Source organism: Diorhabda sublineata, chromosome 6 (assembly GCF_026230105.1).
Source record: "Diorhabda sublineata isolate icDioSubl1.1 chromosome 6, icDioSubl1.1, whole genome shotgun sequence".
In the NCBI taxonomy this organism is placed as follows: domain Eukaryota; kingdom Metazoa; phylum Arthropoda; class Insecta; order Coleoptera; family Chrysomelidae; genus Diorhabda; species Diorhabda sublineata.
In genome coordinates this window covers 29091206-29107629 of record NC_079479.1, presented here as the reverse complement: position 1 = coordinate 29107629, position 16424 = coordinate 29091206, and the positions used below count along the sequence as shown (strand labels likewise).

The following is a 16424-nucleotide window of genomic DNA, read 5'->3' as shown; positions in this document are numbered from 1 at the left end:
TATATCCATGATTCGTCGCCTGTCACGATCTTCAAGACGTTTTTTGAAGCACCACGATTGAATTTTCTCAGAATTTTTTGGTACCAATCGACACGAGAAATTGTCAAATTATGCGATATCCAACGGAAACAAATCTTTTTGATAGCTAAATGTTCACACAATATCGAATGTATGCGAGTGAAACTAATGCCCAATTATCGTACTTTTTTTTATATAATAATGTTGGTTGCGATGCGACATTGCGCTGTTGACAACTTTTTCAGATCCGATTGTGCAGAATAAGATTTTATCGCATAAATTGGTATAGCGTCATAACTAATTTTATAGCTCCATTACTTTTTTTCTACTATGTGTTTCCTCATTTTCACTTCTCTCTCAAAACATTCTGGTATTTTAAGTGTTATCGTGTTAAAATCGATATCTTGTATGTCTATAATCACTTGCTGACCACCTCTTCCATATACGAGGAGTGGGGCTTCCATTTTCTCAAGGGAAAACTCAAGTTGTTATTTCTTCAACTAGTTTGTTATTGCCACCAACATTCTTTGTTTTATGATTATTTGTTACAATATCTTTATTTCAGTTCATCATTCTATTTCTTCACAAATCGATGATTTTTCTGGGCACTTTCCTCTTTCAAGTTTTTCTACCATAAAAAATATGAAATAGACATATTTGAATTTGGTAAATAATTTATTTGTATATACATATTACAAATACAGCATTTATATAATTTGCAAACTATAAAAATACACAAAAACATATCTGAATTACATTCAAGAAGCTATATCGATATTTACAAAATAATTGTTAATATGCTAAAATATAATTATAAAAAGTCATGTTTTAATTAAAAGTCTCATAAATATAATATCACAATTTCAGGAAATATATTTTCAAGTGAAAATACATGTATCAAATGGAAATAAATGATTTTTTTTCTGAAAAATCAATGAATTCAATACCAAAAGCAAATTAATTCATGCAAATTATTCTTTATTACATAATAAGCACACTACATTGACATTTTCGGGGAAGAAATAAAAATCAATGTTACAGAACAAATTACCAAAGCTGCGTCATAACTAGATTTCTCTATATAAGTTTTTCATCCCAAACTTGTATTGCCTGATCTCCACAAAGTAAGAGTACCCTAAACGTGCAAATTCAAACTTTTACTGATATTTCAAATGTACCAGATTATTGAATTCTTTTTTTTTACCCCCAATGCGATGGTCACAATATCAAATTTGCTAAATTAATATTATCCCAATGTCAAAAATGCATGCAAATTCTTATAATGATAGGAAAGAAAAAGAGCCATTTTTCCACGTACTCTTAAGATAATCAAAAATTTGCATTGATTGAAGAATTCAACCGAATTTTATATTACCAATAATGGGAAGGCCTTGTCGTTCCTTATTATCTATGTAATCCCTTCGCAGTTCCTTTGGACGCTCTCATTCAACTATAGAGGCTCTTCAAAATTGAAGAATCTTTGGGCCGTTGATGGCTTGGAAACATAAAACCATAAAACAATGAGAGCTTGACGATTGCAGAGACTGTATCGTAGTTTCCTCATCTATTCCAAAGACGCGACAGTCCGGATCAATTGCTCTTCCTTCCTGTATTCCACGAATATGGAAATTTGAGTTTTTCATTGGTCGCTGATGACTTGGAAACAAAGCTCTTCCACTAGGTCGAATCCTAAGATGTTTCAAAATGTGTTAACAAGAGCTTGGCGGTTACAGAGACTGTATCGTAGTTTCCTCATCTATTCCACAGAAGCGACAGTCTTTATTCCACAAATATGGAAATTTGCTCTTTTCGTTGATTAAAGAACATAACCCAATTGTATATTACCAAGGATAGGGAGGCCTTGTTGTTCCTGATAGTTTGTGTAATCTCTTTAGCAGTTTCTATGGACGCTCAATCCTATGAAGGCTTTTCACAATAAAAAAATCTTAGGGGCGTTCATGGCTTGGAGACAAGGCTCTTCCAGTAGGTCAAATCCTAGGATTTTTCAAAATGTGTTAACGAAAACTCGATGATTACAGAGAATATTTCGTAGTTTCCTCATCTACTGCACATCACCACCAGACCTGTAATATCTGCTTGCCTCTATTTAGCTGTAGTATTTTCGCATTAGGACTACCCAAGCTTCAATTTCCATCGACCGATACAATGAAATTTCAAATATTCATTTAGTTACAAAATTTCAATTGAATTCCCTTAAAATTACATCTTAATCACAAAATATTATTATCACAGAAAGAGTCTTATCTAAAAACTAATCTACAAATCAGTATATTTTTGATGTTTCTTATTATGTACAGTTAGATCGGATGATGTCGTGAATTTTTTGTCACAAGTATTACAAGAATATGGTTTCTCCCCTGTGTGTATACGAAGATGAACCTTTAGACTAGAAGATTGTGTAAATTTTTTACCACACACGAAACAAGGATACGGTTTCTCTCCTGTGTGAGTTCGCATGTGTTTTTCTAAATATTGTGACCTAGAAAATAATTACTAACTTCAATTACAAGAAATAATTTATAACTAGAGAAAATATAATACAGTAGGATCTCATTAATACAGCACTATATATGGATTCTTTTATTCGTGATGATTTATATTTCAAAGATAAATATAATATATTCTTTTTTGATAGTTGGTCATCCAAAATTTTAAGTCATACATTTTTGAGTTCTACTTTTCTCAAACCCTTTCCAACTAAGTATGCCACGACTAGCCTTGCTATTTAAAAAGTCTGTACTTGTCAAGGGTAGGAGGTAAAAAGAATGATGTTTTTTTCGTTTGTTATAAAATACCTCGATTAAAATAAAAATTAGACAGTTTCGAGGATTTTTCATCTTTATCTGAAATAACGGTGGCTAAGATTTAATATCCTCGCCGTATATTTAATAATAGATAATAGATTTTACCTAGTGAACTGCCTATCGCAAACAGTACACGTCGACAAATTTTCTCCGGTGTGCGTACGAGTATGTTCCGCCAGGTAAGCTGCCGACGTAAACTTTTTATCACAAGTAACACACGTGAATTTTTCTCCAGTATGTTTCATCATATGCGACTGTAATTCTGAAGCGTAATTGCAAACTTTATGACATACTGTACATTTATACGGCTGCCGACCTGTGTGTTCTCGCATATGGACCGTCAGTTGAGAGGAATGAGTAAACTTTGAGTTGCAAATCTGAAAACAAAAAAAAACATGTACGCCACTAGTCACCCATATTTATGTAGACATCATTATGGGTAAAAATATCATGGGAAGAAAAGCAAAACAGTTTACATCTGTGTCAAGTGTCAACTCTAAAAATAAAGTTGTAACGGGTCACAAACACCCCTCGCTGGAGTCTAAAGCACTGTATTTACTTTTTTGTCTCTATCTCTAAAAATATCAATTCTTTTTACCTTCACTTTCGTTATTCAGTCGATTTATTTAGTTTGTCTCTAGTTCTTTTTATTTACTCTATCTGACTCTATTCCTACTTAATATCCATACCAATTTAACTTATTCTTTGTTCCTTTTTTGATATTTTTTCAATTTCTTTGTTCAATATTTAATAGAAAAAAAAGTGTCCAAGAGTTAAAAGCAAATTGAAACTTACTTTGCAATTAAATTTCTCTCCTGTATGTTTTTTTATGTGCACATTCAGATGTGAAGATTGAGTGAAAGTTTTATCGCAAATAGTACACGAGTACGGTCTTTCTCCAGTATGCGTTTTAATATGAGAATTCAATATGTACGTGCTTGCAAATTTTTTGCCACACATTGTACACGAATATGGTTTTTCGCCTGTATGAGTTCGCATATGAACCTGAAAAAAAAATATGCTAAACAAATCAAGTATGTAAAATATAATAAAGAAATCATTATCCTTATACCATTTAACAAAATGGAACATACAATTACGAGATATGTAGGAAAGTAGGTATATTCAGAAAATTTGTTTACTAATAATTGCATATACAGGAGTAACGTTCTACCTCATCAACATTACAAGAAAGTTTCTCGCCAGTGAAACTCAAGAACCGTTTCTTGAATTTTCTGAACCATCCTTTACTTTTTTTTAATCTATATACTTTTCAATAATCTTCCACCACAGATTATTAATGTTTCACTTTTATTTTTTGTTATGTAAAAATATATATTAGGAATTGTCTCTGGTTATAGATTCCAGCAGTCCTATTAATAATTATTATACGTTTTGTGACATAAACAAACAAACCTTCAAATCAGCCGATGTTAAGCAACGTCTATCACAACAAGTACAAGCATAAGGTTTTTCACCCGTATGGGACTTCATGTGCATAGTAAGTTCTCCCTTAATTGTAAATCGCTTATTACATACTGCACACTGAAATGGTTTTTCGCCTGTGTGGCGACGAATATGCTCTCGAAGATGCGAAGAGTGATAAAACCTGGAAAATCAGATTGTAATGATTCTTAATATTTTTTTGCTCTTTAACCATATATAATAAACATTATATATATATATATATATACATATATATATATATATATATTCTTATGAAAATTTGCTATCTCCAATTATTTAATCACTCGGTACCTAATGTAACCAATTTAAATGTTAAACCTCTTTTGATTGAAAATTTCGAAAACAGGTAAAAAATTAATGTCAAAATATTTTGATAAATACCGAGATAGATTGAAACGTAAACTTTTTACCTCTTTTAAAAGTTATTTTCAATCAGAAGAGACCTAACATAAAGACTATATAGTAACAAAAACATATCTAGTATAAAAAATAAGAAATCAAAGAAAAATATACTACTAATTACTAATTTTTCTAGGTAGCAAAAATATAATAAGAAAAATTAATTCATTAAAAATTCACTTTTATATTCCTTAAAAATCCTACCTACCTCTTTATACAATATTTGCATTCAAAAGGTTTTTCTCCTGTATGAGTTCTAAGATGAATTCTTAAATTTGATTTTTTTTTATAGGATTTGCCACATTCCTTGCATGTGAATCCTGTAGATCCATTTACATCTGTGTCGTCTTGCTTGGGTGTAGGTGGCCTTACTTGAACTCCTTGAATAAATAATAATCAATATTTGAACTTGAGAATACAATTTAAATTGTTAGACTAGAACAATTGATAGATATAATGCTCAACCCATAAAATTTAGTATAATGTGCAAATTATTAAATATTTAATCTATTAAAAAGAAATTGAACGTTTTATATGAAAATATCCTTCAGAACATAATTTTACTATTCAATTTAACTAAAACATATTAAAAAATGATTTTTTACCCACATCCACTGCAGGTTACTCACTTTTCCTAAATTCTCCCTTGCCTTTCGGCCACTAAGGCAATAAATGTCACAAAACTTTTCTCCATTTTTTAGTAAAAATAATTCTAACAAAATAAATTAATATTAAAACCTCCTGAATCACGCAGCTATTGACAAAAAAGGTATTATGATCTGAGTATAATATTGTGTACATAAATACTGTGAAAAATTCTAAACTGTTCAGACTCCTGGTATCTATACTTCGTTGTACACAACAGTTGTTTGAAGCTCTGTAGTAATAATAAATGAGACATACCCGTATTTCTTTTAATAATTTGTCGAATAGGAACAGCTATGAAATTTGTGGAATTTGAAACGGGTTGGTGAACATTTGGCAAAGATCCTAGAACAATTGTATGTAGATCGTTATGATGTTGCATTTGAGTTGTTTCAATTTCTGTATTATGCGACTGTTGATCTATTTGTTCCTGTTGGGGCACATCTTGCATCTGTGATTCAATAAAAAATATAAAATCATTAATCTTCAAACTTTTTATACTGGGAAAATATTTGTTTATGCAGATGAAATTCCAATTGCATAGATCTCTTCCAATGACCTTATCAACTATAATTTAAAGCTTTTATAATATCAAATAGTTTGATATTATGCAAGGCTTAGATAAAGGAGGTTAGAGAAATAACAGGACAATAAGAAAAAGTGTGTATGCAAAGCAGAAATAATAAAAGAAAACAAATAAAAACTTATGAATAAATATCATCTACAGAAATCACGAATCAACAAGGTTAGATTAGATGCATAGTTTTATAACCATTTTTCCTAGCAATCAAACTGGGAGCACTAAGCACCAAATTCCAAATTTTTAAAAAATATAAGTAAACTGTGCCGCTATATGAGCTTATAATATTTTTCTTTAAAAATTATTTAATTTGTAATGCAAAATTATATAACAGATAACACCACAAAATACTGTAAAACTAGCATGGCAAAAGACAAAAAAAACTAACATTCTGACAGCAGCAGAGGAAACACTTGGCAGAAGAAAAGTCAATATGTCGATCACAAAAAATAAAAAGCCCTGGTTTACCAATGAAATAAAACTCCTTGGTGTAGAAAAAGAAAAGCCTACCTGAATATCAAAGCCTAAAAACAGAAGAAGGTATATTATAGTACAAAACAGATATCTGATATGATAAGAAGCAGAGCGAGTGGACGAATCACATTAGAAACCTATATTCAGGTGATCAGGATGATACTCCTTATAAACTGAAACTGATCTTTTTGAATTCATCGAGAGGGAGGTTGAAACGGCGATCCTAAAGTTGAAAAATAGAAGTTCTCCAGGACTGGACAATATAAGCAACAAAATGAATTGAATGTAGTGACAACTCCATAAAAAAGATGATAGTATTATGTAACTTGTTGAAGACTGAATGGGGAAAGGTCGGCAGGCAAAACAAGCATTTAAGAAGTCAACTACCAGATGTATAAGCAGACAGATCTCCAAGTAGATAGGCCAAATCATGGATATCGACACCACAATGATACAAGGCAAGCCCTAAAATAAGTGGATAAGAAGAATTAGATGGAATTGATATCCAGATAAGTAATATAGACCCCACATTATTGAATTATTGGCATTTAAAAGAAAAAGTAATAAGTTCATCATATAGGTACTAGCACAGAAAACTGTTTCATTAGATTTAGACCACCAATTTTAATAATCCATTGACATTATTAAAATATTTATTACCTGCAGATGATGAGGTTCTTGAGATTGGTATTGTAGATGTGTCTGACTTTGACATGATTGTTCTTGTAATATAGACTGTTGTTTATCAGGTACACTATCTTGAATTAACGAATTTGCTTTTACATATTCTGATTCACTCATAAATTCTAAAAAATAATTTAAATATGTCAAAGAAGTTTTTTCTACAAAGTCCTCACAAACAGCTCCAATTTTGATATATTTTTTTTCATATTATTTACAATTAGAACCCTTTTGGAACTGATTTAGGCATATTATTTAAACTAAATTGGTAATATTAGTGTATTAAAATAGAAAATAAGGAAAGAAAAAGTGGAAGCAATTAAAATATTAATTCTAAGGAAAGCAACACAAAGAGACAAGAGACTTATGAAATGATGAAATATAAGTATAATAAGGATATAAATAAATTATCCTAATTACACACTGTGATAATGATGATGGTACACCACATGCAAAAATGCAAATATAAATGGTTATTATGTCGAAAACTAGAGAGAATTCTAAGCTTTCCAAGATCTTAATCTTAATTGCTATATTTTGGGCTCCTCTATGCACCTCTGCTCTGTTAGTTCTTTTTAATATTCTTAAGGTAACATGAGAATAAAGAAAATCACTCAAAACTATCAATAATTTTATGAATTATAAGTATATTTCTGAAATTAATCTCATATCAAGTGTTAAACCCCAACTAATAAAAAAAATAACTATTTTCCATAATAAACTGAAAAATTGAAATTTTTATAAAAAAATACTCAAAACAAAATTAATTTTATCTAATATTATGTATATTATTTAAACAAAGAATTGGAGCTTACTTTTTAAGACTTCTGAAGATTGCCTATTTTATTTATTAATCAACATAAATAATTGTAATGGTACCTAATTGTGTAACGGTTAAATAACTCACCTATTCTTGATTCATTTTCTTCAGAACTAGAACTTCTTTCCATATCACATGCATTGCCTACTAAATCATCTTGTTTAGCCAGTTCTTCATCATTATCTAAAAAATGTTTCAAGTGAATATATTCAGAGTTTTGTGGATCTTCATTGATCAAAGTTGAATCTTGACTGTTGGTTGCAGAAGTCAATGCAAAATCAAATTTTGTAGGTGTTGTTAACGTACGATTTTGTAGATTTATTTCCAACTTTGATATGTATCTAAAACGAAGAGTTTAAGTATCAAAACATGCTTAGACTAAAAAACTTATTCGATCCAATGTAAACCCACCTATTTAATGTTTGATCGGATTCAAGACAAACAATACGAAAGTCATAGGCCACACGTAGGCGATCAATGCATGTTGAACAAATTAAAGGCAGGCTATCCTTCACCCAAGACTGAAATACAAGTACCTTAGTAAATTCAGTATTCAACTTCATTATATCTATCTTTACGTATAGCATTTGATATTTACCACTTCAGATACGCAAGCGACAAGTTTATCAAAAAATTTTATAGAATCAGAATCTTGAACCTCGGTAGAAGTAAGAGCACAATCCACTCTTAAACAAGTTCTACAACACTCTGTAACGTTAAGAGCATTATCCATTGTTTACATATATGTGTGTTTTTAGTTTAATCCATTTTTTATTTGTAATTTAACAAAAAGGTTAAGATAAAGATGATAAACATAGAACTTAACACTATGAGAAACCATAGATATATAATCCATAGATTATTGTCTTTTCCTATAGTCTACTAAAAAGAAATCTCCAAAATTATAATCGGACAAACCCGATCACAATCACGTTTATAACCACGATCTTTCTCGTTTCACTTAGTCCATACTTAGTCATGTGCAATGCATCAAAAGTAATACGAATCACGCAGACTACCTGAAGCTTTTAGGCAATATAAGAAAATATCTATATTAAATCAAAATGACGACCATGAGGTGAACAATCGACTTTCTTAATGCGCCCATAGTTTGTATAGTTTCCGAACGACATTTAACGCGATCCTAATTACTTTCCCACCATATATATCATAATCATTCAAAACAGGTTTTTTGATTATATAGAGACTTCATATTAAAAATAGAGAGACCAAGTCCAAGGTATGAACAGCTGATAGAGAGATAAAGAGCAAGGATGATCTACTTAACCAAATATGTCAGTCTGTCTTCTGACGTCAAAAATTACACAATATTAGTCTATAGTAAAAAGGAAATGAGCAACATAACAAAAACTAATGTGGCTTCTTTCATGCAAACCTTGCTTCATTAGGTGAATAAAATGTGAGTAGGTGATACCGCCATTGTTCTTAACATTATAACCAAGATGAAATCTTTCACGCTTGCTGTAATATGTGACGTCACAAAATTGGATTGTATTGGATTAACGAAAGTAGACCGTCCTATACCTTGTGGAAGAGTCTTTGCATCGGTATACCACTTTTTAGTTTTCTACTCTAGTCTAGTTGGATCCCTATGACGTCGAAGCGTCGAATGATAGGAATTGCAAAGGAGAAAAATGTTTCAATTTTAGAGAGAGAGTGTGTGTTATGCCGAGGTTCTTTATCTCTCTTCCAATAGTAGGATTCCACTTAGAGGCTCTCTCTATTTCTAATATCAACTTTATGGTCTATAATCCAGTCTGCAGTTTTCTGAATTCTGTGTTAAATTTGACATTTAAGTGTCAATTGTCATTTGATTGATGAAAATGATAGATTTAATATTATATCCTATGCGTTCGCGTTTTATAGAATTATTGTGTGATTGCTTTTCGTGAATGTGCTGTGTTTAACGGCTATCAAATTAATATCGTTTCCTCAAAATTTTCAACACTCTCCCATTCTTAGATATAAATAAAAATGTCAATGATTGTGGAAGGAGATCGCGAAGAGGGTGAAATCGTCGATGACGAGTTTGAGGAAATTTCGGATAATTCAATAATATTTTCATTTAATGAAACGGGTAAGTCTCTTAATTATACAGAACAATTACCAGTTATTTCTTTGAGCAGTGTCAGCGAGTATGAAGACGAAAACGAACACATAAAAGTAAGAAGTATGAGGAAATTCCATGAAAAGTATCGACATCATCGCCATCACCGTCATAAATTGAAAAAGAGAATGAGGGGTAAATATTTCAGGAAGCTGCACAGGATGAAAAAGTGGAAAAGGCTTGTAACACATAGTACTAGTTCCAGTTTTGATTCAGATGAAAGTCTTGATGAAGATTTGGATAGTGAACTTCAGACTCAATTGAAAGCTGCTATTAAAGTAGAAAAGACTGACAATCACACAAATAGCCTAAGAAATAGACTTAAAGCTATGGTTAAAGTGGATATTGAAAAAAAGGAAAAAACAAGCGATAATCCTAAATCAGATAGTGATGGTAAAATAAGTGAACAAAAAACACAGTTAAGTGAACCAACTGATGAAGTAGATAATGAATTAATGCAGTTACGAGTCGAGGCTTTAAGATCTGCTGTTCTGAATAAATTGGCACATAGGAAAAAAAGGAAGAAAGAGGACACTGAAATAAATGAAGATGTTAATTTTGATACCAACAAAGAAAACAATAATAATAAAAATGTAGGTAACAAAAAACCATGTTTGAATGTTGAAGTACAAGAAGAGAATAATACTCCACCAGATGAAGATGAGGATATCCTTAGAGCTGTATTATTAGCATCTCTTTCAAAAAAACATTCCAATGGTGAAATAAAAAAGACAAAGTTACCTCCAATTGATTCAAAATATAATGAAACAAATGCGAATATTAAAAAAACGGTAGTACCACTAAGACATCACATACCTCATAACATAAAGCCTATAATAATAAATGTTAGTAGTGATTCAGAATCAGAGGCTGATACAAATGGAACCAATAATAAAAATACAAACATTAATCAGGAAATTGAAAATACTGTAGAACATTTTTTGAGGGAGCAAAGAGCACGTGTTGAGGCTCAGATGAAACAGAAACAAATTTCACGTCATAAACTTATTATAAAAAATAATATTCCTAAGCAGATCCAACGCCAAAATTCTGACGAATCTGTGCTTCTAGAAAAATCTTCTGTTAGGTTATTACCGAAAACAAAACAATTAGAATATCAAAGACTGGTACAAAAATTAAAAAATGCTCAAAAGAAATCTAGGATCAGGAAACCTTTGATTAGGGGGTGTGAAGGAGCCACTTCTCAAAGGAAAAATTGTCTTCAAAAGATTAATGGACCAGAACCAAATAAAATATTCGATTTTAAACAGGAAGCAAGAACATTACACAACATTTTGAAGGGAATGCAGAAACAGCAAAATGGAAGGTACATATTACAGATTTTGTTTATTGAATTATTATTTATTATAATTTTATTAAAGTTGAAATGCTGGAAAAGGTTATATTTTTCATAGATACATGTGATGAATATCAATTGGATACAGGTGCAATTACTATATTAGTATCACAATAATATAGAAATGATTTTAGGGTTTTGCTTTATATGAATAGTTCATTCCAAGATATTTCACCCTGACTTACCTGCAAACCAATAAAAACTTTAATTTGTGTAGGCATTCCCAAACCAGTTTGGATTTTATTATATTGGAGCTTAAAAGCTCTAATGGCTGCTTGTGTATCGGACAGATTCCTATCTAGATTGAACTGGACACATTTTTCAATTGCATCAATTACTGCTTTAAAAATGCTTGGTGTGTTGCCCAGTCTTTTAGAGTGTTTGGTTATCGGCCCGTATACTCCTATTTCAGTTCTGTCTGCTGCTTTAGAGCCGCCGATGTACTATTTCATAGCATTTCTGTTCATTTCTTGAATGGTGTTTTGATCCCACTGACTTCTGCACCTTAGTATTGAGGTACATTTTTTCCTCAAAGCTAAACTTTTTTAGTATTTCATCCTGAGGCATGTCCCAGGAACATTCTGAGTGATGTTTTTCCCTCCTTGCTTTCCAGTACTATGTGGAGAATTGTAAGATATAGAATCACTTCTAGTGCAGATGTTGGGCATGCTTTCATGGCCTCTGTTGCACATATGCCAGCCTGTCTTTGTACTTTCAGGAGATTGTATGGTTAGTAGTAGTAGTTGTAGTAGGCTTGTAATTGGTTATGGTGATTATGTAGTATGTAAGATGCCTCCACTGGACCTCCATTTCTTGTTAGGATGACATATAACAATTTAAATTTAATGAACAATTGAAAATTTGATATCAACAATTGTATTATTTCATTGATACTGTAATAGTTTGGAATTAACAACTACCTATTCCGGGATTAATACTGCTAATTACCTGATGTTTATTGAGGTCAAGATAAATATCTTGGAAGGAACTATGTGACTTAAATGATACCTGATTACGTTTCATATGTTGTAACCAAATATTAATATCAAGGTGTGGCTATTAAATCATGAGACTCGTTCACACATAATTCACAACTACATAAATCAAAACACATGCAGTACTGCCAAATTTCATACTCATTTTTTCAAAATAGCTGATAATAAATAACTCAATAGTCTCAATCCTGAATTTGATGATGCAACACATTTTTCCTTTTTTTATATTTGCTCAAGATAATCTACTTACAGAGTATGGTTGAAATATAAACGTTTGCAGATATTCTTCATAGTATATGTTACTTATTGCTTAGTTATAAAACCCGTTTCTTGTTGAAAAGGTATGTTGTGTATTTGCAATAACACTAAACCTAACTTAACACTTTTACTGACTATGTTTTGATAACAGTTCAAAAACTAAATAATTATTAAGATTAGGGCTTTCTAATAATTATATAAAAAAGTGGATCTGTTGTCACCTCATTGTTTTCTAAGAAATATTGAATTCACAATGAAATTTGAATATTTCACAAAGCAGGGGTTAACACTCTTATTATAAGTGCCTTCTAGGACTGTAGCTCAGTGATGCAACATTTTTATATCATCTTCAGCAAGTATAGTTATTGTATAGCCCCAATTGTCTTTGTATAAAATCTATTACAAATGATTAGAAAATTATTAAGCAGACAAAATATGAATAAATGTATGAGTACAAAATAATGTTCGAAAAGTTTTGTTAAGTATATGTAATACAAGTATAAGATTAATTACAATTAAATGTACTGATTGCAATGAATTGAATTAAATAAATTTTTTCAAGCAAGTAAAATCTTATCCAACAGTTGGAATTTTAATAAAGAAAAATGAACCCTTAATATGTTTTTATTAATAAGATGTTAGTGTTGTAAATAGGATGTAAAAATTTGACTTAGGTACAAAATTTTGAATATATATATTTAATAATTAATACATTAGTGAATTATGTACAAACATAGGCATGCTAAACAAAATAAGTGAAACTAGAAATTCTAATATAATTATTTTTTATTTAGTATGTGTTCAAGAATGTTGTCCAGGCATATCAATAACTTGATATAATTGAGACATAATAACCACACCTGAAATTCATATTCATTATTTGATAATGAATTGTTTTTTATCGAACAAAATGCGTCAAATTTTTTCATTATTTTCAATAATTCTCAAAAGTAATTGCAGTATATCTTTAAACCAGAAATTAAAATTAATATAACTAACAATACATGCAAATTATTATTTATTCCTATTGTTTCCAAATTGAACATAAAGTATACTATAGTATTTTTAATATCTATATGGCATAACCTCAAACTTTTTTGAATTTTATGAATTATCAGTCATATGTTTCATGTCATTCTCCAAGACGATTAATAACAATGAAAATAAATGCGAAAATTTTAATATATCGGTGACACCTGTAGATAATTGTGAATTACCTGTTGAGCTTGTTAACTTACAGAAACCGGTGTTTTCATGAGTAACGTCTGCAAAAAATTGTAACCGTGACTTACCTTTGACTGTGTAATTTTGCAGCAATCAGTACTCATCGATAGTGGTAGAGGCTATAGAAACTTGCAACTTTCACTCGCATGTTGACTATGTTAGTTTGCAACAATCTTCCGCATCGCCATTAATATCTGACCGAGCCTTGCCTATTAACTGTTCAAGCTTTCAACAACCATAAGGGCTCATCAGCAGTGGTAGCATCTATAGAAAGCTTAGGAACCTTCAATCATGACTTACTATTGAGTTTGTTAGCTTACAGTAACCGTTGTGTTCATTGGCAGTGTCTGCCAAAAACTATGATAATGACTTGCCTTAGACTCTTGTCTGTTGAATTTGTTACTTCACAGCAACTTTTTGTCTGTAAAAAAATTGTGCATGTCACTTCCCATTGACTGTAGTGTGCAGAAACTATCAGTGTTCTTCAACAGGGTTAGCGACTATAGAAGCATGTTAATTTTTATTTTGTACATAGATATTAAAAATACTATTTCAATTTGAAAGTGGGTTGGTTCACAACAATTAAAAATTATGTAGGTTCACAACAATTAAAAATTATGTATTACCTATATGAGTAAATTGAAAAAAATTGTCCATGATAATTTTTGATTTGATAAAGATCTACTGAATTTATTATTACATAACTAATGCATCTATTGGTTACGGACATCTTAAAAAACGAAATGGAACCAAAGATTACAGATAGAAGAAAAATATGTTATTCTCACTCCGATCATCAGAAAAATAAATGAAACAACAACTGAGAGAAAGAAGTATGATCAAGAAGTCAAACGATTGGTAGCAGAATTAGCAGAAACTAGAAGAAAATTACAGGAAACCCACAAGAATTTCTCGGAATGTGTTAAGGAGTTATTCGTTAAAAAAAATGAAATTGATAAAAGGTTAGTTCTTAACACAACCATTCAAAAATCTCCTTCATAATAATAATAGTTTCATTCTTATATCTATTATTTGTACATTATGAAAAATTATATTTTCCATTCGAATTATTGTTTTAGTACGTCAGTACCAAATGAAAAAGGATCAAAAGTACCTGTAACATCTACACCAAACAAATCTGAACTCCCTTTGGTACCAATAGATATAACTGTCGACGGTACTCCCAATATTTCTAAAACCCCTAATCTAAAAGCTAACGAAATCTGTCAGGACTTGAATACTTTTAAGGCAGCAGAAATTGAAGGTGACGCTATTGATGATACAAAATTAACAATTCAAGCTACTAAAGAGAAACATATAGTTTTTAAAATTGATGGAGTGGAAGTTGAAAACAATGTAGATGCAAAGATTAACAAATTTAGTAAAGTTGAAAATGACATTGAATCAGGAGATCCCAGTGATGTTAACAATAAATTCGAAACGTTTCCTAATTATGTATCTCCGTTGGATAATGTACAGAGGTATAATTTTAATAAATAATAACTGCCAATAATTGATGAATTTTTAAATTTTCGCATAACTTGAGTGTTATATAACACATCATTCAATAAGTCATGTGACTAACTAAGAAATCTCCTTCAAGACCAATACAATCATTCCAACGCTTCTCTAACTTCTCAATGCCATACTTGTAGAAGGATTTGTCTTTTGTTTCAAATTGGATTCAGCTTCAGCAATTGCTTCTTCATTTGACTGTACAGTGAATGAAGAAGCAATTCGAAGTGTAATTTAACCATCGTTGCCTTAGAGTTTAAATGGCAGCACAGTGTTTCCATGTTCAGTTTCTTCTAATTCTTACAGTACATACACCCTGTATAAACTTGCTGGAAACTTATTGTCTTTTTTAATATTTACTGAAAATTTGTTTTTATTTATTATGAATTTATAAACTGGCGCATGTTTTTATATATTTAAATTAATTTTGCAGAAAAAATAACTACGATCCGTTTGTGATAATGTGTCCCTATGACATTAATGGAAACTGTCGTGATCCAGAGTGCACTTACACCCATTATTCCAGATAAGTGTACATCAATTTTTTTATAAATGATTTTCAAAGAGAACTTTTTAATTTTTTTTATAATTATTGGTTATTTATATTTACTTACCTCATATTTTAAAATTTAATGCTCTTTAGTATTTTTTTTTAAGTACAAACTTATATGTTGCCATTTTCGTAATTGTGCGGAAAGATACATTTCTTTTTACCAAATATTTTCATCGATCGTATATATATTATCTTTATATTTGTTATTTTCTCGTTATTTTTGTATCTTATATGATTAAATAAACAAAATTTTCATCGTATTTTGTTTTATTGCCCTTTAATAACCTTGCAATATCGATTATAGCAGAAGTTCTTTATATTGCATTTATTTTTAATATGACCCAATTAAGGATAGCGATTCTTTCAAAAAAAGATCGATTTTTAAATCGATTCGAATCGTAAACTGATGAATCGATTATTAAAAAAAACTATTTTTTCAAGTATGTATTTACGATGCAAACATGTCCCAAGTAGGAATGGCGATG

General features: G+C 30.5%; 2 protein-coding genes across 2 annotated transcripts; one reads left to right on the top strand and one right to left on the bottom strand.

Moving 5' to 3' along the window:
- Positions 1-674: 674 nt before the first annotated feature.
- LOC130444919 (zinc finger protein ZFP2-like) lies at positions 675-9122 on the bottom strand. The gene is made up of 10 exons (XM_056780286.1): positions 8508-9122; positions 8321-8430; positions 7997-8250; positions 7069-7214; positions 5613-5805; positions 4918-5089; positions 4260-4452; positions 3639-3848; positions 2949-3220; positions 675-2518 (listed from the first exon to the last, which is right to left on the bottom strand). The coding sequence occupies exons 1-10, from the start codon at positions 8640-8642 to the stop codon at positions 2296-2298; spliced, it is 1908 nt and encodes a 635-aa protein (XP_056636264.1). The 5' UTR covers positions 8643-9122; the 3' UTR covers positions 675-2295.
- Positions 9123-9706: 584 nt separating this feature from the next.
- Positions 9707-16187, top strand: LOC130445597 (putative leucine-rich repeat-containing protein DDB_G0290503). Its single transcript, XM_056781324.1, has 4 exons — positions 9707-11364; positions 14627-14833; positions 14951-15352; positions 15820-16187. The coding sequence occupies exons 1-4, from the start codon at positions 9905-9907 to the stop codon at positions 15914-15916; spliced, it is 2166 nt and encodes a 721-aa protein (XP_056637302.1). The 5' UTR covers positions 9707-9904; the 3' UTR covers positions 15917-16187.
- Positions 16188-16424: the final 237 nt, after the last annotated feature.